General features: G+C 39.5%; 1 protein-coding gene across 1 annotated transcript in view; it reads right to left on the reverse strand.

Annotated features, from left to right (window-relative positions):
• Positions 1-21,422, reverse strand: part of FRAS1 (Fraser extracellular matrix complex subunit 1) — a 626,357-nt gene that overhangs the window by 283,115 nt on the left and 321,820 nt on the right. The window contains exons 13-15 of the mRNA XM_073637084.1: positions 21,257-21,400; positions 20,630-20,764; positions 12,647-12,790 (exon numbers count right to left, since the gene is read on the reverse strand). Coding sequence (XP_073493185.1) covers positions 12,647-12,790; positions 20,630-20,764; positions 21,257-21,400 — 423 coding nt within the window. The remainder of the gene's footprint in view (positions 1-12,646; positions 12,791-20,629; positions 20,765-21,256; positions 21,401-21,422) is intronic.

Consider the following 21,422-nt stretch of genomic DNA (forward strand, 5'->3'; position numbering starts at 1 on the left):
TGCAAGTACCTTGTGTGTATCTGGTCCTGCTTATCCCGTTTCCCTGCCTCCGTATCTACCTCCTGTGTTCTAGCTATCTTCCTGTGTTTCCCAGTCTGTTCCATGTGAACAGGGCCCTGTCCTGTCTGCCTGCACCTGCGGTTCCGCTCTGCTCTGCTCCGCTTGTCCTCGGCGCCTGCGGTTCCGCTCTGCTTTGCTCCTCTTGTCCTCCACACCTGCGGTTCCGCTCTGCTCTCCTCCGCTCATCCTCCGCACCTGCGATTCCGCTCTGCTCCGCTCGTCCTAATCACCCGCGGTTCCGCTCTGCTCTGCTCCGTTTGTCCTCCGCGCCTGAGGTTCTGCTCTGCTCATCCACCGCACCTGCGGCTCGGTTCCTGTATCCCAGTCTGTACTGGTCCCTAGCCAGCCTGCTTTTCTACCTGCCAGTATCGGCCTGTCTGCATACCTGCCGTGCCTGCCAGTACCCACCTGTCTGCATACCAGCCGTGCCTGCCAGTACCCACCTGTCTGCATACCAGCCTAACCTGCCCGTTCCTGCATTCCCCGGTGTGGGTCAACAGCTGTGACTGGGGTCTGACCTGGAGTAGCACCTGGGCCACCTCCTACGTCCCTCCTCGGACCACGGAGTCGATTAAGCCGCCGTGGGATCTGGCGATGCCCCTAGTCACGCCCCTCCAGGCACTCCTCGGTTCATGGCCCAGTGGGACCACTAACCATGCTCACGCCAGTAAGTCTGGGCGTGAGCGTAACAATTAGGAGTTAACCTCAAGGCTATAAATTAATGCATCTTACATATAGTAGTGCAACGTATGAAAAAATGAGCACACGTAATGAGATTCTAGATTTAGTTAAATCTACAATATTCAAATACAACCTGGAACACAAGATCTGCATTTTGGTTCTCCTGGAGGAGAGAGTTGATCTGGATTCCCCGATTGCACTAGGCATTCTGCAAATATTATTCTAAGCAAGGAAGCTGTTGACCTATCACTGGTTACTATTGGGGAACTCAAAACTAAAATAAACATTGTTTTACGTCTAGAAAGGGGTATATATCTGAAAATGAATGCATTACATAAATATGATAGGATTTAGGGATCATGGCTACATACCCCCGGTCTAGAATCCTTATGGATTCTAGACTGGGGATCATGGATCAATTCTTGGTCCCTATACACTGATTCTTCCATTATCAGGAGCGATTAATGATACTTTCAATGTACTCTACTTTAATTTTCATTTCAGCTTGCCTTTATTCCTTTCATCCTAATTCTTGTGGATGCTTGATAATATGTTTAGCCTATTTTTCTTTTTATATAGGATTTGGGAGAGAAAAGTTCTGTTACCCTATTTTACAGTCCTATTACATTCTGTCTGACTTGTATGCAAGTTACTTTTCCTTTTTGTATCTGAATGTATGTTCAAAATAGAAAAAGTTTGTTTAATAAAAATGGATCCGATTAAAAAAATGGACAGACATATGTGTGCTGACTGAGTTGTTCAATAGCATATGTCAAATGAACTTCTTAAACGTTGTGTATAAAGTTAGTGTATGACTACATATTGACTTCAGCTTTCAAACTTTGTCTGGTGGAAGTAATAGAGATGAGCTATAAAGACGGCTGTGTCAGTCTGTGATCAGAAAGAAGATCAGCTAAAGTCATGGTGGCATGCTGGTAAAAGGAACAGCTAATTACAGGTAGATGGTCTAGATGACGTCTACATGTTTGATCTATGTCTATGATCAAACTTGATAAGCCATTCTGTGTTCTCTAACTACAGATACAGTAAACATTTATGGCAGTTATAACACACAATTACACACACAAAACAATAAAATAAATTAAAGCACCACTTCAGCGGTTTTTTACCCCCTTGTTAAATATCACATATGTAAGTGTAATGCATGTATTTACACTTTCACAAGTAGCCGCCTTCACCCGTTTTCAGCCTGCTCTGGCACCATGTGTCTGCAGCTTTGACCAGACAAACCACACAACACTTGTTGCCTGAAGCAGAGGTCACTTTCTTAAACTTCTCAGTGCACATCTATGGAAATTCAGAATGAGATTCTGTAGCCTTGTTCCGAGTCCCATAGACTTGTATTGAGAAAAGCAACTTCTGGAACACAGCGATCCAGGGGGTTACAAAAGCCGTTATGTGATGCCAGAGCGAGACGAGCGGGTCTAAAAACAGGTGAGCTTGCCGCCCAGTGAGTATGAGTCTATGTGCATTACACTTTCAGAAATTAGATTCCTAACAAAGGGATTGAAAAAAAAAACCAAATGTTGGAGTGGTGCTTTAAATCTAACATTAGACTGTGTTGCTGGAAAATATCATTAAGTCCCAATTTTACCATCTGTCTTTGGAGGTCAAATCAGTTGGTTTAAGTATTTTCCCCCCAGAGTAGAGAAATTGCTGGCTAGCTTGGAGATGGAAAACATCCCTTCTGTTGTATAATGCAAGCTCTCTCTCGAGGGGTCTTATCTCGAGGATGTTTTCGTAGACTTTCATCTGGGGGCCACCCTGCCTTGCAAACTGAATATTTATGTAGCCAATAACATTTATAAACAATGATGCATTTTACCAATTAAAATAATGATGATCTCATATAGCAAGTAACTTGTTCCTCATAAAAATGGCCACTAATTTTGCTGCACAGGATAACTGCCCCATCTGTATAGTGACCGCAGCGGGGTGATGCAGATCCACTCCTATTCATTCAGCTGTTCGGTCAGGTTGTTGGCTGTCACTCCCCCACCAATCTGATATTGATTAATTATCCTATGGATAGGCCATCAATATAAAAGTAGTAACATAATGAAACCCAATAGTAAAAATGACTTTTAGACCCAATTACATGCATTTAAGCTAAAAACAAAACAAAACAAAAAAAAAACATTGTCCCCAAGGGTGAACAATCTCCTCAAGTCATATAAAGATATCTGAGAATAGATAAAAATGAAGCAAAGACAAATATAACAATGACGTAATATGATAGTATATGTGATCAATATAGTATTTAGACACAGATGTGTATATGGGGATATAGATTTAGGTATAGAGACAGAGTTTATAAGTTGAATTAGTACAATTATGGTCAAATTCATTACAGTTCCTCTCACTCACAATACATGAAAAAATTAAGTGTAACATAGCTTTAGTGCTCCAGTAACTTGTCATAGTCAAAGTGCCTCTACATCTTTGATGACAAAGTAAATGTCAAATGGCGCAAAATTGCCTCACGCTGCGCCAAAATTTTGCAGCTATTCAAGCCTTTTTACACCAGGATGAATCAGGCCCATTGTCTTTAAAGGAGTTGTCCTGTTAGGTGTCATGGCCATTTGTAAGAGCTGGACCCACTCTTGGATACCTAGTCAACCCATTCATTACATGGTTAACTGGCATGTAAAGCTACATTTCTTTGTAGAAATGAATTGCCAGTCATAACGTATCCCAGCTATAACAACTGAAGCCTCCTGACTGCCCCAGAAAGATGCATGTTTGGCCAATTGTTGCATATTTATTTTGAAGGGCCATGGCATGTACGTTCATGGCATATACACAGGATGCCATAAATGTATAATAGAGAGATCCCACCAATGTGACTGGGAGCTCCTGTCAGTGGAATGGTGGTCGAAATCTCCTATGAAAAGAGGGGATAAAAAACGCTTAAATCCAACAATTATCAGGAAGTAATCAGGAATTAGATTTAGCTATCAGCAGCTAAAACTAAGTAAAGGCTACTGTTTACTGTGACCTTTTAATGGACATTTAAATTTTCAGAGGTTTCTGTAAAAATAGCCAGGATATCGAATATTTGCAGCATTACATTCCTATAGATGTGTTTTCTGTCTCAGTAAACTTCGGTGAGATTTCCTTTTCAGCTCTAGTGACATTGAAGAAAATGAAGTACTTCTATGAGACATTGTTGTTTTGGCAGTATGGTTCATTCACCTGCCTGATGAAGTACAGCACGGCTTTAAGCAATCAACCGGCACACGCTACCTCCTTTACTGCAGACAAGTGGCTGTGTCAGTCCTCTGGATCTTTTACATTGTGTTGCTTACTGGGCCAAATAATGAGCATAAAGAAGAAAAAGGCTCCTGCTCTCTAATCTGTCCTAGCTAAGATCTTGGTAAAAAAAAAAAAGATAGAAAAGCATTAAAATGAATATCAGTGCTACTGTGGAGGATGGGGAAACATAGAAAATAGTATGCAACAAGGTCTCATTATGTTTTTGCGCAAAAAATCCACTAATAACGTAGAAGTCATTAGTTATGGTCAGCTCCTCTTTATAACATTTTTCATAGTAATTTTAGGTTGCATTAAGATTTTCTTTAATGTAACTAGTAAGCAGAATATTGTGTCATACATATGACACAATGATCACATACATGACAGAGGTTGGAGCTAATTTCCTGGCTTTTTTTTTGTCAAATTTGTGATTGGCTAAAAAGGTAAGAATAAAATAAAAAATATTCTAGAAAAAAATTCAATAGTGAATAAATGCTTGAATAACAATGAACTGTAAGCAAAACATGACTTAAGGTGACTACGAAGGGATAATTTGCTATTATTCTAATTCCAACAGGAAAAGTTTGGTAAAACAAAATAACAAAACAATACCTTAAATAAACATTCAAAAGACAAAATGTATACAACAGATAGGCCTGATGTTTTGAGGAATGCCAGGAAGCTTCTTTTGGAAATCCTGAGGAGTCTTTAGGGAGCACTGAAATTTTTACATTTGAAGTACTTTATATACACACATACAGTACAGTGCAAAATTTTAGACAGGTGTGGAAAAACGTTGTAACATAAGAATGCTTCCGAAAAGGGAAGTGTTAATAGTTCATTTTATGAATTACAAACTGTAAAGGGAATAAAGAAAAGAGAAATGAAATCAAAATCAATATTTGGTGTGACCGCCCTTTGTGTACAAGTGTATCTAGAAGAATTGATGTTGTTTTGAAGACAGCTTTTGAAGGATCTCGGCAGGGAGATTGTTCCAAATATCATGACGAACTAATCACAGATCTTCTGTGGATCTAGGTTTGTGAAATCCTTCTGTCTCTTCATGTAAACCCATACAGACTCTATGATGTTGAAATCAGGGCTTTGTGGGGGCCAGATCATAATTTCCAGGACTTCTTGTTCTTCTTTACACTGTAGTATTTTTAATAACATTGGTTATATGTTTAGGGTCGTTGTCCTACTGCAGAATAAATTTGGAGCCAATCAGACGCCTACCTAATGGTATTGCATGAGGGATAACAATCTAACTGAATTTCTCAGCATTGAGGACACCATTAATCTTAGCCAAATCCTCAACGCCATTTGATGAAATCAGATTTCTTCCTGGTGGCACTGCATGATGGATAAGTATATGCCTGTAAGTAAGAGCCACCAGCCTTAATGTCAATATCATCCAGTTTGTGTGGGATTATAGAAGAGACAGAAGGATTTGCACAAGTCTACATCTAAAGAACATCAGTGCTTAATTCTCTAAGATGTTTGGAACAGTCACTCACCCTGCCAAGTTCCTTCAAAAACTCTGTGCAAGTGTACCTAGAAGAACTGACGCTTTATATATGTTATGAAGGCAAAGGGTGGTCATGCCAAATATTGATTTGATTTAGATTTCTCTCTTGTTCATTTTGAAGTTTGTAAAGTCATAAAAATAAACTATTAACACTGCTATTTTTTAAAACATTCTTACTTATAGCATTTTTTCCATATCTGCCAAAAACATTTGCACAGTACTGTGCAAACAATATTTTATAACTATGACTGTATAATTCTATGGGAGTTTACTTGTGGATTTCAAGTGGAGTTGTCAGCTTAATCTGCTGCCTTATGCATGTGCAGCATTTACAACTGCAGATCTGTACTTCTAGTGGTCAAATCCACACAAAAAAATGTGCCAATTTGAGGTTTAAGTACTGAAGGAAAACATCAAATACGTAGATTCTGGTTTTGGCATATTTATGAGGATAGCGCTCCCCTTGCCTTTCTCTGTACTGACTTGCAGGCTCCTATTTACATGAGAATATAGAGTAGTCTGACAGTCCCTACAAAGGGGGTTGTCGGGGAGCACTTTACGTATGAATACATTAGGACTCCCAAACTGCGTGCGTCAATTTTTGCGCTGTTTTGGCTACTCAAAGTATGGACCTGTAGCTGTATTATGCTGGCTTTAGAAGGTTGAAGCCTTATCAAAAAGGTTTAAATTATAAAGTAGCTAATTATCTATTCATTAACTGTGAATGCATATGACTGCTAAAGTCTATATTTATAGTCAACAAGCCAGAAGTGGAAGTGCCTTGTTGCCCATATATTACAGACTGTTAGGCATTTCCAGGGCTGCATTGTTGTTCCCTTCCTGAGGGCTCGTATCACCATGCAAGAAATTTTCCTCAGGAGGTGGTATTTTCATGTAATGCAGCAAGCATTGGGGCATATTAAAATTCTCTATTCACATGGAATCCGTGCCACAGAAAAATAAAGATGCATAATATCTCCAGGAGAAAGAGCTGACAATCTAAACCCCTTTTGGAAGTAGGACCACATGTTTAAGATATGGGAAGAGAGTAAGTTATGTATAGCTAAGAACTGACAAAAACAAATTAAATTCCCATTAGAAGCAGCAGCTCCCTGCAGTGCCCAGGTGATCGAAACGGGATATCTATTGTGGGAAACAGAGATAGTCTAAGATTTGTGGATTCAAGAGGTAGAAGCTGCTATGATGAAAGAATCTCTCCAGCTGTGGTGACTCCATTGGTCAGATATGAAAACTGGAGTTTGTGTTGATGCAATAATTATGAGAAATAAATTGTCGGCGTCGTAGTGAAGGGACGGACGTAATGCATCACTCACATCAGTGTAGGGCCACTAGAATCCCTCCAACTGAATATCTGCCAGATGCTACACCTGTCATATTTGGGGTCTATGCAACGGGAAAATCATGATAAAAAATATGACAGCAATATCTAACACCTGGGACCTTCAGAGGTGAATATATCTCATAAGTTGGGCATTTAATAAAATCCTGAAGGGCAGAGAACATCCCACAATTCGACTCACAGGAGGTGATCAAGGGGAGGTGTGTGGGCATAACATGGAGCCAATAAAAAGCAGAACCTGGGTCTGGATCAATTTTCAGTACCTAGGAAGACATAGCTCACTGTGAAGGTTCTATTCATTTCTCAATCGGATTGCTTCTGTCCGCTAAGCTCTGAGCTATTTATGTGACCAATATTTTGTAAGTTTCTTTTGTTAATCCTTTGCATATTTTTTTAGAAAACACTACCTATCTTTCTGGATTAAATATAAAATGTAATAGTTCTATTCCTTTTGCTCTGTAAATCGCACCCCTGAAACCATATGCTACCTGTAATTTGTGTCCAATTGGTCTGCAAAAAGATTGTTGGTCGCAGCTAATAATCTTTCTTGGGTTATCGTGGAGTTGGCATTGCCCGTACAGAGGTATATATATATATTCCATGAGTTGGAATAGGTTGTATATATACACAAAACGCTCACTGTGAGTTCCCCGATAATCGGTGTAGTAGGGGGAAAAGCCACGACCTCCTCCGTTAATCATCATTCAATTACGTAATTGTCCTGATGATAGGGAGTAGCAGAGGGCTGTTTGTGACATAAAAGTAACAGCGGGGTGGTTCAGCGAGACCCCCTCCCTGGTTGTGATCTTTGACAAGTCATAAGAAAAGACTATCCATGAACAAACATTTTAAGTGGCACACATTGGTAAAGGGTGGGCATAAAAGTTTTCCATGTAGTTATTCATGTGCATTAGGTTTCAGGGAGCAACTTTTGTATTTAACTTAAAGAGAATCTGTCAGCATGAGTGCACCCCCAAACTGGTTATATGTGCATGTACCTTTTTCAAAGACAAGTCCAGCAATACCTTTAAATGGCCAGTCCATACCACCATTACTGAGAAATCAGTGTTTGAATTAATATGCAAATAAAAGTGTATATCTGAAACCTCTATCACTCCAGCTCTATTCTACACCCAGCACTGCCTCCTCCTGCTTGACTGACAATCTCTATGCTGTGTGACTTTGGAGAAAGGAGCAGTTGGCCAAGCAGGAGGAGGCGGCACAGGGCGGGGAATAGAGCTGGAGTGACAGAGGCTTCACATCTACACCATCTTTTTCATCAATTCAAATGTGGATTTCTCCATAATAGAGTAACGGACTGGCCATGTATTGCTGGACTTGTCATTTAAAAAGTTATATTCACATATAAATAGTTTGGGGTGTGAAATCCTTCTCACAGATCCCTTAACAGTGTTTATTTAGGGTTCTATATACAAATCTAATACTGACTTGTACATATTTAACAAGAAAATAAAATACGGTAGAACAGGGAAATAGGGATCTGCAGGAAACAAACTAACGAACCATCCGCTTACCGGTGTATGGGTTAAAAGAAATGGCACATACAACAGAAAAAAAGTATAATTTCAACACATGTGCTGAGTATTACACTGGAAATGCTAGGTCTTCTTCCAAGCCAAGAGATAGCTGAGCCTAGATCCACATGGTATTTGCATAAGGCATAATTGCATTGTGAAGACTTAGCTGTTCAGGTAGTAAAAGTTATCAAGAAATTAGGTATTGGGGATCACTAACACTGCCTAAGTATCTAGTAAAGTAATGTATCCGACACTTCTTAGGCTATGTGCACACGATGCAGAAATGAAGCAGAAAATTTCTGCATCATTTCTGCATCTCCCTGGCAGAAAAAACGCATGCAGATTGTGCATGCGTTTTTCCTGCAGAATACATGCGGATCCACATGCAGATTCACATGCGTTTCCGCATGCAGATTGACAAGCGCTTTCCAGGCGATTTTAGCATCACCTGGAAAGTGCTTGACAACTAGGTCACACTATATAAATCCATGCAAACAGCATGGATTTATATAGTGTGACCCGAGAGAGTGTATATACTTACCTCCGATGGCCCGCGCTGTCCTGCTCACTCCGTTCTCCCGGCTGCCGGCAACTTTGAATTGAAAGACCTGCCGACGTCAGCGTCACGTGACCCGTCACATGACTCTGACGTCACCGCAGGTCCTTCAACTCACTGCAAGTGCCGGGAAGCAAGCAGGAGCGCTGCGCGGGCCGACAGATGGTAAGTATATATATATTTTTTATTTTATTCTTGTTTTTACAGCTTTTTTAATGGTACCTGGGTGTGGATGAGAGTCTCCTCTCCTCCACACCCGGGTACCATCCGCACATTAGAACGCGCCAATTACGCAAGTACAGATGCAGTCTTGCGGAATTGGCGCGTTCTAATGCAAGTCAATGGCGGCGAAAACGCCGCGTTTCCGCAAAATTAAATGACATGCTGCGGATTTTTGAGCGCAGCGTTTACGCTGCGGAAAAATCCGCATCATGGGCACAGCACATGCGGATTTCAATTGGGGAACATTGCTTCCCTTCTACCATGCGTTTTTCATGCGTTTCCGCGGCGTTTACGCAACTTCAAAAACGCCGCGGAAACGCATGAAATACGCATCGTGTGAACTCAGCCTTACTTCCCTTTCTAAGGCAGAAGGGATAAATAAAAAAAATGTTGTCTGGGAATGCAATACTCCATCAAGCACTTTAGTACGGTAATTGCTTCATCTGTTGGAGGCACTGTGGTAACAGAGAGCATAATATTCATGGGTGAAAAAAATAACACCTATATTTCAAGGAAACAGCTGCACTTGTTTAGCCTATAAATACATTATTTCTTAAAGGTTTGCAAGGCTAAATATGTGAGGAACAGAAATTGGGAGTTAATGGAAAATAAATCCTGCAGCACTGCCTGATTTACCATTATACAAATCCTCAACTGTAAGAGTTTTAAAGATCCAAAAATATCTGTCCTGCAGCAAAACATTTGCAAAAAAGGGAAAATAAGTCATACCACCATTTTCAGGAAGAAGAAATGGGTTGAATCAAGCAACAGCAGAGTGTCGTAACAAATCACTCACCTGTGTAAATACTCCCAATCATTTTATATTAGCTAAACATGTGTAAACGTGTATGTATGTAATGTAACATACTTATTGACTGCCGTCTTTCCCAGTTTCTAGCATTATTCAGGTCCTCGTCTCGCTCATACAACTTCTAATTCTGACTCACCTGATGATATTGGGACATAGTAGAAAGCTGGAAGTCACATTTACAATATAAGCCATGGGGCCTCATTCTGATGCTCTATGGTCTAACATCATAAAAGCCCCTTCCAGCTCACACATAAAACCCAGAGTGATTCAGCAAGTAAGTAAGAAGAGGACCAGAGCGGCACTGGAATTTGGGGAATACATAGTTACACATAGTTATATAGGTTGAAAAAAAACCTAGGTACATCAAGTTCAACCTTTCTACACCAAATACAGCAATTGGTAAGTATTTTAACACACTTTTACTACATGACATGTATATCTACACTGTTTTTTTGTAATAAATATGATTGGATAAGAGTGGTTCATTAAGAGTAAAAATTAAGATATCTACTAGCTTTGTCTTACTAACAAACGTTGGTATGGACATGTATATATTTATCCATAAATGCAGTAGATTGCATGTGCACAGACGCTTTGGCCGAGCCCATTATATGCAGATTCTGGCTGGAAGGCTATATTCCCACAATGAGTTTTTGGTGTATTTTTGTTTGTATAAACTTCGCAATTGCCATATAGTATGACACACTTTTTTTTTTCTTTCTTTTAGTTCATCAATTACCATTGTGTTTTGGTGCTGTGGGACTCTGGTGATCACTACATCCTTATTTATACTATTTGGAACTTCGTTCCCTACCAACAACAAGCATTGCTGGGATCTATTAAGGCCCCGTCACACTTAGCGACGCTGCAACGATCCCGACAACAATACGACCTGTCAGGGATCGTTGCTGGGTTGCTATGTGGTCGCTGGTGAGCTGTCAAACAGGCAGGTTCACCAACGATCAGGGGAGCAGCGACATCATGGAAAGAATCTTTCCACGATGTCCTGCTCCTGGTTACCAGCCTGCTGCTGAAGCAGGAGCAGGCTGGTAACCATGGTAAACATCGGGTTACTAGGGGCACACGCGCACCTAGTAACCCGCTGTTTATCATAGTTACCACTCTGCTACGGTGAGCGGGAGGTTACCGCTCACTTTAGCAGGCTCTAAACCATGATAAACAGCGGTTTACTAGGTGTGCGTGTGCCTATAGTAACCCGATGTTTATCATGGTTACCAGCCTGATCGCTGCTCCCGCTGGTCACACACAGCGATGTGTGCTGACCAGCAGGAGGGCAACGACCAAAAAATGGTCCAGGACATTCTGCAGCGATCAGCGACCTCACAGCAGGGGCCTGATCGCTGCAAAGTGTCACACATAGCGACATCGCTGGTGAGGTCGCTGGTGAGTCACCAAAACCGTGACACAGCAGCGATCTCGCTATGTGAGACGGGGGCTTTAGATTCATTAGGGTCACACTAGGCCTTGATGAGTAAGAGTTAAACTGTGTTTGTTGATCTTGCTTGTTAAGGAACATTTTCACCTTCATTTCCAGCATTTGTTCTGCATTCTTTGTTTTACTGTCCTGCTTATAACTAGTTAGGTCTCCCATAGGATTTGTTTTGTCTCTGGTCTATATAGAACAGAATGGGGTGATTAGACTAACATCTGACTATTTATACTTGATTGACTATACCGAATGGTGATCTTGGGGCATTTTGCCTTACTAAGGCTCCGGCTTTTGTATAGGGCTTCATATGTGATTAATGTATCATTATTCCGATCGACTTGCCTGATATAACCACCAGTACCAGCAGGACAATAGGTGTATATTTTCATTCATTACTATTTTTTGTTGCTATTTAGCCATTTTTGTGCGTGGATTGAAATATTTATTACTATCCAGAATCAGTGGGCTGGTCATCCTCATCAACTCTTTATTACCTGTAAACCCTTCACCTCTTTTCATCTGATTAGGGCTTAATAGGGTTGTTTGGGGACAGCTGCCGAGGAGCGGGGGTGCCACAGGCGTTTCAAGATGGTGCTAACCTCCGCTGGTAGGTAGGGACAAACGTAGGGGTCAGTGTAGGGACAAATCCCCCCTTTCTTTCTCTTTCACCCTCTGAGGGTGCATTTTTGAGTATATTAATTACCTTTTGCGGGAACTTTTCTAATGTTTTCATTAAATGTCCAAGTGATAAAGTTGTAAATGTAATGCAATTGTAGTTAATAATTATGTAAATTGTACAATACGGTTCTAAATAACTTTCAGATTTTGTCCGATGAGGCCTCCATAAATCATCCACCTAATAACCAGTGTAGTCATCCTAGCTCTGCCTTGTTCCTCACAAGCTCGTATTTCAGATTTCAACTGCGATTAACAAAAAACTGTTTTACACTACATGAAGGATTCTCTATTAATGCTAACTAAAAATAAATCCGTAGATAATTCTTGTTCCTGGCACATTAGCTTAGTTTTAATATGTTGCAACATGCTCTAGAAATGCAGGTATTTATTCTTTAGAAATGAGATCAGTTGTAACTTAGATGTACACATTTGTTCTCACTGAGGTCACATAAGGTAACTGATAAATGGGCTCAGAACAAGGATTACCTGCACAGGTTCCATTCTGTACATAGAATCCTGGACCACAGCTGTCTACACAGCGACCTCCAAGCTTCACTTGCAATGGGTCCTTACATGTTATGCAATCACTTTCTAAAGATCCGTGACATTCTGAGCAGGATTCATGACAAACTAAAAAACAGAATGTAATGAGAAGTTAAAACCCATATAAACGTCTGGGATCAACCAAGGAATGAATGGAAAAAATGGACAGTGAAAAAAGTAAAGTGTACGCGCTACTTTCCCAAATCAGCAGTATGTAAAAATGGCATAAACAGTTTTTACCTAACATTATTCGTTTCTCTGTATCACTCACATCACATATTGAATATTTTAATAATAGGAACAGAAGAGGTGTCAGAATGTAGATTAACACCATATCGCAGATTAATAGCGTTTTTTCACCTGCCAGGTTCCCTTTAATTTTGGCTCAGTTTGGATCATGCTGTAGCATTTTAGGTCAAGCTCCTTTTCCAGGTAAGCCACACCTCACCACGAAGTCACACTCCTTCCCGAGTGACATACAGCTGGCTGTTTTAATCACTTAATAGAAAGGACTAAAACTTCAAGGAGTACGCACAATACTTAATAAATCTCCCAGGTCAAAATACATATTGTCCCCAATTCATCATTTGCACTATTTTTTTTAAAAGTTACCGTACTACTGTTTACTGTCTTGTGGTATTTCTGACAGTTTTTTTAGCTAAATTCTTCAAAATGGTGCACACGGTTCATGAATTTTGCACAAAGGCAAAAATTTTTTGTAATTTTTTAGTGAAAAAAGTTGCACATTTTCCTAAATGGCAGAAAATTTGCGGTAAAATACCTGGCGTACATAAAATCACTTCAGGGGTCGACTGGAGTACTTTTTACAAAGTCGCAATTGATAAATCTGCCAAGAACATGCGGAAACCCCAAACTCCACACACAATGGCGAAGAAAAACAATCAAACAAAACAAATAAACAAGCAAATACCTATTAAAAAGACTTTTAATAAGGTGCAAATTAAAAATAAATTAGGAGCAAATGAAAAGCAGGCAAAAACCACCAGAAACTAGACAAGAAAAAGGTGCAAACGCAATAATGAACGGGGGCCATCGAAGCTACTGTTATTAGGCTGTGTGCCCACGATGCGTTTTTCAAGCGTTTTTGCTGCGGAATTTTTGCAGCGTAAACGCTTGGGAAACGCATGGTAAGCCTTCTGCCATGGTCCCCTATGTAATTCCGCAATTGCAATGCCCGTGCTGCGGAATTTTCCGCAGCGTTTTTGATGTGCGGAAAATTCCGCAGCATGTCCATTCTTTGTGCGTTTACGCATGCGGAATTGCCATCTACAATGCACTAGAAAACGCAAGGCAATTCCGCATGTGCGAAACGCGCAAAAAAACGCGCAAAAACGCATGTCAAATTACGCATGCGTTTTTCCGGGCAAGGACATGCAGAAATGAAGCGGAAATTTTCCGCTTCATTTCTGAATCGTGGGCACATAGCCTTATACTGGGAACTGCATGGAAAATCTTTGACACACACTGAAGTACATCTATTCAATAATATAACTTGAGAATGAAGTAATTCTGATAGCAAATATCACCTCATTCAGAGGTTAGCCTAAAGTGTTATGCTAGAAATGACCTCACTTTTCAGTACAGAAACCATTGTGTCCACTTCTTGTGTGCTGCTTGACTTCTCAGACAAAATAAGACATGAATGAGTGAAACACATTTCACCAGGCTATCCTTATTTGACTCTTTTAGTTTAATGTACAAGCATGCATACTCTTGTCATGACCCTAGCGAGTAAGACAAGATGGCATGCTTGTGCATTCATGTTTAAGAGGAATCAACAGGATCTGGATTTTACATATTTCAGACAAAATGGTGAAATTCTTTATTTGATCATCCCCATAAATTCTTCCTAGTAATGTGAAAAAGTGGTCGTCTCACAGATGAATGACATTCGAGGGAATACATGGACAGGCCGAGTCATAAGGGAACGCAACTTCTTCTCTGGCTCAGGACGGTACAAAGCAGGGACAAGCCTTCTATCATGTTCATAAGCCCAAATAGGAACCTGAGCTATAGAAGTGCCTTCCAAACACCACTTGAGAGGACTTACCTAAATGGTGAGCGAATTGAAAAAACAGTTTTGTGCTGAGGGTGTTGTGATAGATGAGGACAATGCCTGTTCACACCACCTTCTCCGTACAGTTCTGTAAATTGATGATTACTGTAGTTTCTTTAAGGCCATGGCCCCACTATCAGTATTCCGTCAGCATTTTCTTCTCAGGAGTGGAGTATTCCTGAGAAAAAATACTGACCGAATACTGACCAAATACTGATAGTGGGGCCGTGGCCTTAGTCTGGCTTGGAAGTTGAAAACTCTGTCTGGCAGACGTATCCATATTTGGGAGATGTATTTTATTTTTTTATGGTTGTATGTTGACCAAAGTTTTCCTTTTACTACGGTAGTTTGTTTAGATTTCCTATGTACATTACAACTCTTAAAGTCACTATTTAATTATTTAAAGAGGATTTATCAATTTTGAGAAAAACACAAAAACTGACAGTAGTCATTCTACCAACTCCATTGAATATAATGGGAGAATTCATAAACCTTTTTTGTCTCATAAATTTGCCTAAACGGATTAATTTACATGATGATTAGTTTCATCAGAGCATCCAAATGAACAGTGAATCACTGAAAGGCAATTAAGGTGACAACTTTCCTCCCCTTCAACCAGGATAACAAACTTTACTTCATGCAAAAACATACCTATAGGGAATTTAGAATGAACCAAAGGGGAATGTCATGACAATGTCTGTAATACGCTGCAGAATATGTTGTCGCTATATAAGCGAGCACAACTAAACAACAAAATAAATAATACTAAATAATGTTACATATGAGACTTATAAAAAGATGTTACTGTGTATTTTGCACAGCAGCTAAAGTAAGGGTGCTTTCACATTGTGTTCAGGCACCCGTTCGGTGGACCCATCGGGGCTTACGTCCGAACCCCCCACAAAATTGGATTTGGACATATTTGCCAACAAGGCCATAGACTATAATGGTGAGCCGAGCATCATTTTCTAGCGTGTATGCCTACTGTGAGGCAGCATTCAGACGTAGTAGACTGCATATGGGTGACCACCTCCAGTAAGCGTATACGCCTGAAAATGATGCACGTGCAGAGCACACATTCGCTTTGCCTGCACCATTATTGTCTATGGTCACGTCGGCGCATACATCCAAACCCCATTTTACGGGAGGTTCGGACGTAAGCTCCGACAGGGTCACCAAATGGGTGCCTGAATGCAATGTGAAAGCGCCCTAAGAGGGCATACCTGCTTCTTAAAAAGGACCTTTCACCAGTTTGGGCATATTAAACTGGCCACACTTTAAAACAGTGGCTGCGAGGTGAGATCTGCAAATGTTTGTAGTGATACATAACTCACCTCTGCTGTACCTCTACACAGTAGCTGCAGAGGTCAGTGAGGAGAGGAGGGCGTGTTCTTTCTTACCCTGAATGATGCTACCTGCTTATGACTGGTCAATGTTATGCAAGTGAATAAGTATACGACCCTAGAGAAAAATCTCTGGTAACAGGGAGTTGAACTGTAACATAAATTATAACAAAATTTACAAACTAATATCTCTACAATGGAGAGGAGAAAATGAAAAATAAAAGCTAAGTTTTACTCAGCTCTGCAATTAATATTATATGATGTGGGCTGTTTAATATGCTATAACTGTTGAAAGGACCTCCTTAAGGGTTAATTTGCAGGAGAATATAGTTGTTTCTAAAGGGTTATTCTGCTAAAAGGAAGACACCCCTGCTTGTAAAAGGTTAAACTGAATTTTTTTTACTGCATATTAAACAGGGTCAGCAGTAGCCAAACCACACATAGAAGGCTAGATTATTTAGCTATACTGCAGCTTGTATCCTCTCCTCTTGCTGCTCCATAATATACAATGATGCATTGCCACAAATAAAAGAAATGAAGATACTCTCCTGTGTTGTTAACATGTTGCATCATCCCAGTCTCCTACCACACTATTGTATCTCCCAGCTCAGAAGCAGGAAGCCACACCAAGAGTACAAATAAGTGAGAAAGTGGATAGCCCAACTTGCATCAACTTCAGTCTCCTTTTCTTAACAGGCCAGAAGTTTTTTTTAGTAAATTAATGAGGAAATTATTTATTTTTTGGAATTATATACATATTTGAGAAAGGTTTATAGTTGGTCTTCTTTTACTTCTTGAGATTTCTAAGGAGGTGATAGGTCCTCTTTAAATAATAAAAATTAATGTAAAATTCTTATTCTTTGAATCAAACCACTTAAATTTTAACGTTTTCTTATGATATCTACTAAGTGGTACAATTTATTGTAAAAACATAAGGATGACTGAAAGTAAGGAATGTAGAAATAAATCACGAAGATTTGGGCTATTTTTTTTTTATCATTATTGATCTGTCTGACAAGATGACTGTCAGCTTAGGTTTGTAAAATGAAAGCTTTCAGTGCAGGCTTATACCACGCTTTCCCTGACAATACTAAAGCCAAATGTCAGCTATATTTACAATGACATGCTGCACTTACAAATTCATCGCTCTAGCTAGGATTTAGTCGCATTCTGAGGCAATAAATTCAGTAAAGTCATATGTGGCAAGGAAGCGAAGAGAACTAATACGTACATTCCTCAACATTGAAATTGCAACACCAACAAGGAAAAGTTGTAAAATTAATGAAATAACGGGATAAATAGACATGTTAATGATGTGCAAATGATGTAATAAAGCAAACAAAATTTTCAAAACATCTCAATTTATTCAGTATAAAGTATGAGCGCCACTAGTAGAAAAACACACACTTACGCGCCTTGGTATGCTATCAATGAGGTTATTAATGGTTTGAGGAATGTGCTGCCATATTGAATGCACATGTGCAAGCAAATCATCATGAAGATCTGCTGCTGGCAGCTCCTTATAAAATTGCTAACCAATGATGTCCCAGATGAGCTCGATGGGAGACAAATCCAAAGACACTGCAGGCCACAGTAGCACATTAAAGACACACAATGTGCTCACAGTAACAAGAGCAACAAGTCCAATGTGTTCTAAAACTGCTCATAGAACACTTAGAAGAAATTACCAAACCACTGGTTCTACCACTAAATCAAACGAACACTGAGCTGTTATTGTACCTAGATAGGTCTGGCTACCGTACATTATGCCACACTACACCATAATCCTTGAAGTAGGACCCGTGTCACAATCCCATTCATGAATACCTCTTCATGGAGTTCCCTCCGTGATCTGCAGACCAATCTCCAGCTATCTTATCAAGACAAAACAGGACTCATCACTTAAGAGAACAGACCTACATTGCAGCCTCCATTGCTCAATTCAAGTCTCTGGTACCCATTTGGAGAGCAAGTGGGGCACACTATGAAGAGGTCTTCACAAAAGAAATGTCACACGGCTCCTCCTCCCAGGAGTATAGTATAAGGTGGCATAATTTACAGTAGCGAGACTCTTCCAGGATTCACTAGAACAGTTCAGCATAACCTTGATTTGGTGGTGGAACCAGTGGTATGGCCATTTCTCTAAAATGTCCTAAGAACAGTTTTTCAACAAAACAAAGCCAGGCCACATATTGATCATGCTTCTGTGAGTAGCCAGAGTGGCCTGAACATGCTACAATGGGCTTGTGATGTTTTGGACGCTGAATCTGGCTTGAATTTGAAATGGATGTGCAATCAGTACCCAAATTCGTGTGAGATCCAATGAGAATAATACTGTGCGATTCCATACAACTTTCATACTTTCTTTAAAATCGGTCATAGTGTGTGTACATTTTTAGATAAGGGATGAGCAGACATTGTGCAGATGCTAATATGACAAAATGTATTTTTAGCAAGCAACGCTCGTCAGTATTATTAAGAGACAATAGGTATGAAGCTAAAAATTATAAAATAGCGTTTGTCTTTTGGGAAATATAGAGCTGAAGTTTGCTAGTAAAAATAATACCACACACCGATTGCTGCAGTACAAATTGCTATGAGACACTAGCCAGAGGTCTTTTTTTTCCAAGGATTGTTGGAAATGAGTTATGGGCACAGTGAAATTTGAAGCTTTCTCCACTAGCTCTATATTATGCAATCAGAGCAGCCAGGCTGAACTAAAGCAAATTGGATTTATTCCCATGGGAACCAATGAAGAAAATTTCCCAGAATCTTACTGTAACAAGAGCATTTGCCTACACAAACATGTACAATCGCAAAGATTCAGTACTTTAACAGGACAGCTAAGATAGAACAGGCCCGTTACATTAATACTTATTAAGCATACAACTTGTATAGGGTCCACCTGTTGCAATAGCTAAAGACAGTTAAACATGTAACAGTTTTGTTTACAATTTATCATCGCCAAGTTGTGCACCAAATCGGTGTAAAAGTGTCATCATATCGGGGTACAGTGCCGTGTAGTGTTATTTCCACATTAGAGAAGCAAGTTACAAAAAGCAAAAGCTCAGAATCTTTAATTGCGGCTGTCCTTTCCTTAGGACTTTAGCTTTTAATAACGCACAGTCAGTTTCAAGGTAAAATCCCATGAGTACTAGGAAATTCAGAGAAGAATACAAATCTGCCAAGTCAAAATATATATATAGTTTTTCCTGGAAAATAGGCTGGAGTTGCAAATAGTAAAGGAACTATAAAGGAAAGGCTAATAATGTTCCTTTTTACATACTCTCTTATTTTTGGCTAAAAACAAACACATAATTATTGTATGTGTGATTCTAGCCTTGAATCCTGTCATTTCAGGGGACTAGTCACAATAAAATGACATGTGTGTACATGAGGGATAATACGGTCTCACACCATAATGTACTTTATATCCTGCATTCAATTTACTGTCAGGTTCTCCCTCTAATTTTCAGTTGTCTCTTAGCTATTGGGATGAGATTAGACTTAATGATGTCTATGATATACAGCACAAAGACACGTGGGGCCCCTGCTCTCCTGTAGATATTTAAACCATATTCAGAAGCAGCTGCATAGAGTATATTATAATGAAGTACTGAGCAGTGTAACTGTGAATCCAGAATTTGGGGTAGATACACTTACTAAAAAGCAGCTGCAGGGGTAAGTGTGTGTTTTTGCCTTAGTCTGCTCCTCCCTCTTCCTCCAATAGGCGGCTGTAATCTGATTCCTCCGTGAGCTGGTAAGACCATTTTGTTGCTGCAAGATGATTTTTTTGACGTCCGACCGCAGTCTCTTATGCCCAGGGCTGCAGTAAGTGAGGTGTGCAAGTTTTCTGCTCGGACAATTACACACCCCCCAAATCAAACTGGCAGCTCCCAGTGGCTAATGTAAAAATGAATGAACATTTAATTTTGTATTAAAAATAATTGATTATATAATCAATAATTATTAATAAAAAATTAAAAATCACGCACCTTCCCTTTAAAGCTAATGATGAGATCAGGGAGATTAGAAGTGGCTTATGAGTGACTTATAAGTAGAGATATAAGCATATTTCTCTGATAAGATAAATACAAAGTGTTTAATATTTGCTTGCACAATTTATGCAGAGTTTGTTGAAATGAGGAGTTTTTCATAGCTTTTTTTACTGCCATTTTTATTGTTCAAAAGTGCTAAAGCCAAACGTTATTCTAAATCTACAGAAAAATATTGTACACACTGTTTGTTATGCTTTGGGGGTCAAGTACTTTTCTTTTGTTTTCAAAACCCAGCGTGTTCTGATTAAGGCGCTCGTTTTCTCATGTTATCTACATGGACCTCTCTATAGGTTTCCAAAAATGTTTGAAGAAGTGCATATACAAAACGGTACACTATAGAAAGAACATCAAAACCTCTTGTAAAAAAAATCCATTATAAAATTCTGAAATGCAGATGAAATAATAGTGAATTACAATAATTACAGAATAAATAGCATGAATTCTATACCTGAACAAACTACATGGCTCTGGAAGTATCCTGCTCCACAAGATTCCACACACTGTCCTTCTTTCAACATAAGAGATCCACCACATGTTGTACACTCAAACCCATTGTTGCAAGTGACACAAGCTTCTTTACAAGCTGTTCAAAAATAAACACAAATGCAGTGCAAATAATGTATAAAATACTAAATTACAAATAGCTATTGCTTTAAATCTTCGTATATATGAGCCTTTATACCAAGTTAAATTAAAAAAAAATCTCATTGTAATTAGTACACGGACTGGCTATATTCACCCAGCTGCTTTTACATTGATTACATCACATACATCAATCAAGTGACTGCTAAAACCAATCATTGGAATCAGTAAATAATAATTTTATTTTTTTAAACACACTAGTTTTATTAAATCCTGTACAACCCTTTTAAACAATGTATTAAGGAAGAAATAATATGAATATACTAAAATGATACAGAAAGAGGACGGTTTGCTTTAAAGTGCTAAAACTTCAGACAATATACAATGCACAGCACATAATACTGGTAAGGTTCAGACCTCAGCCACATGCAGCTTCTGTAATAGGAAACATAAAAAGACTAAGTTCTTTTCAGCATGACGCAACATGAATTACCTAAACATGTTCTCCCATCCAGATAGAATCCAGGGCTGCAGCTGTACACACAGCGTCCCATCTGCAACAAGCGAGCTTCATCACGGCAGATGTCACAGTGGTCAATAGACTGAGAGCAGGTTAAGCAGTCTGGGTTACACTGGTCTAGGATTGGAATAGAGTAGAA

This window comes from Phyllobates terribilis, unplaced genomic scaffold (genome assembly GCF_046119375.1).
Source record: "Phyllobates terribilis strain yellow unplaced genomic scaffold, ASM4611937v1 Scaffold_1__5_contigs__length_1240528914, whole genome shotgun sequence".
Taxonomy (NCBI): domain Eukaryota; kingdom Metazoa; phylum Chordata; class Amphibia; order Anura; family Dendrobatidae; genus Phyllobates; species Phyllobates terribilis.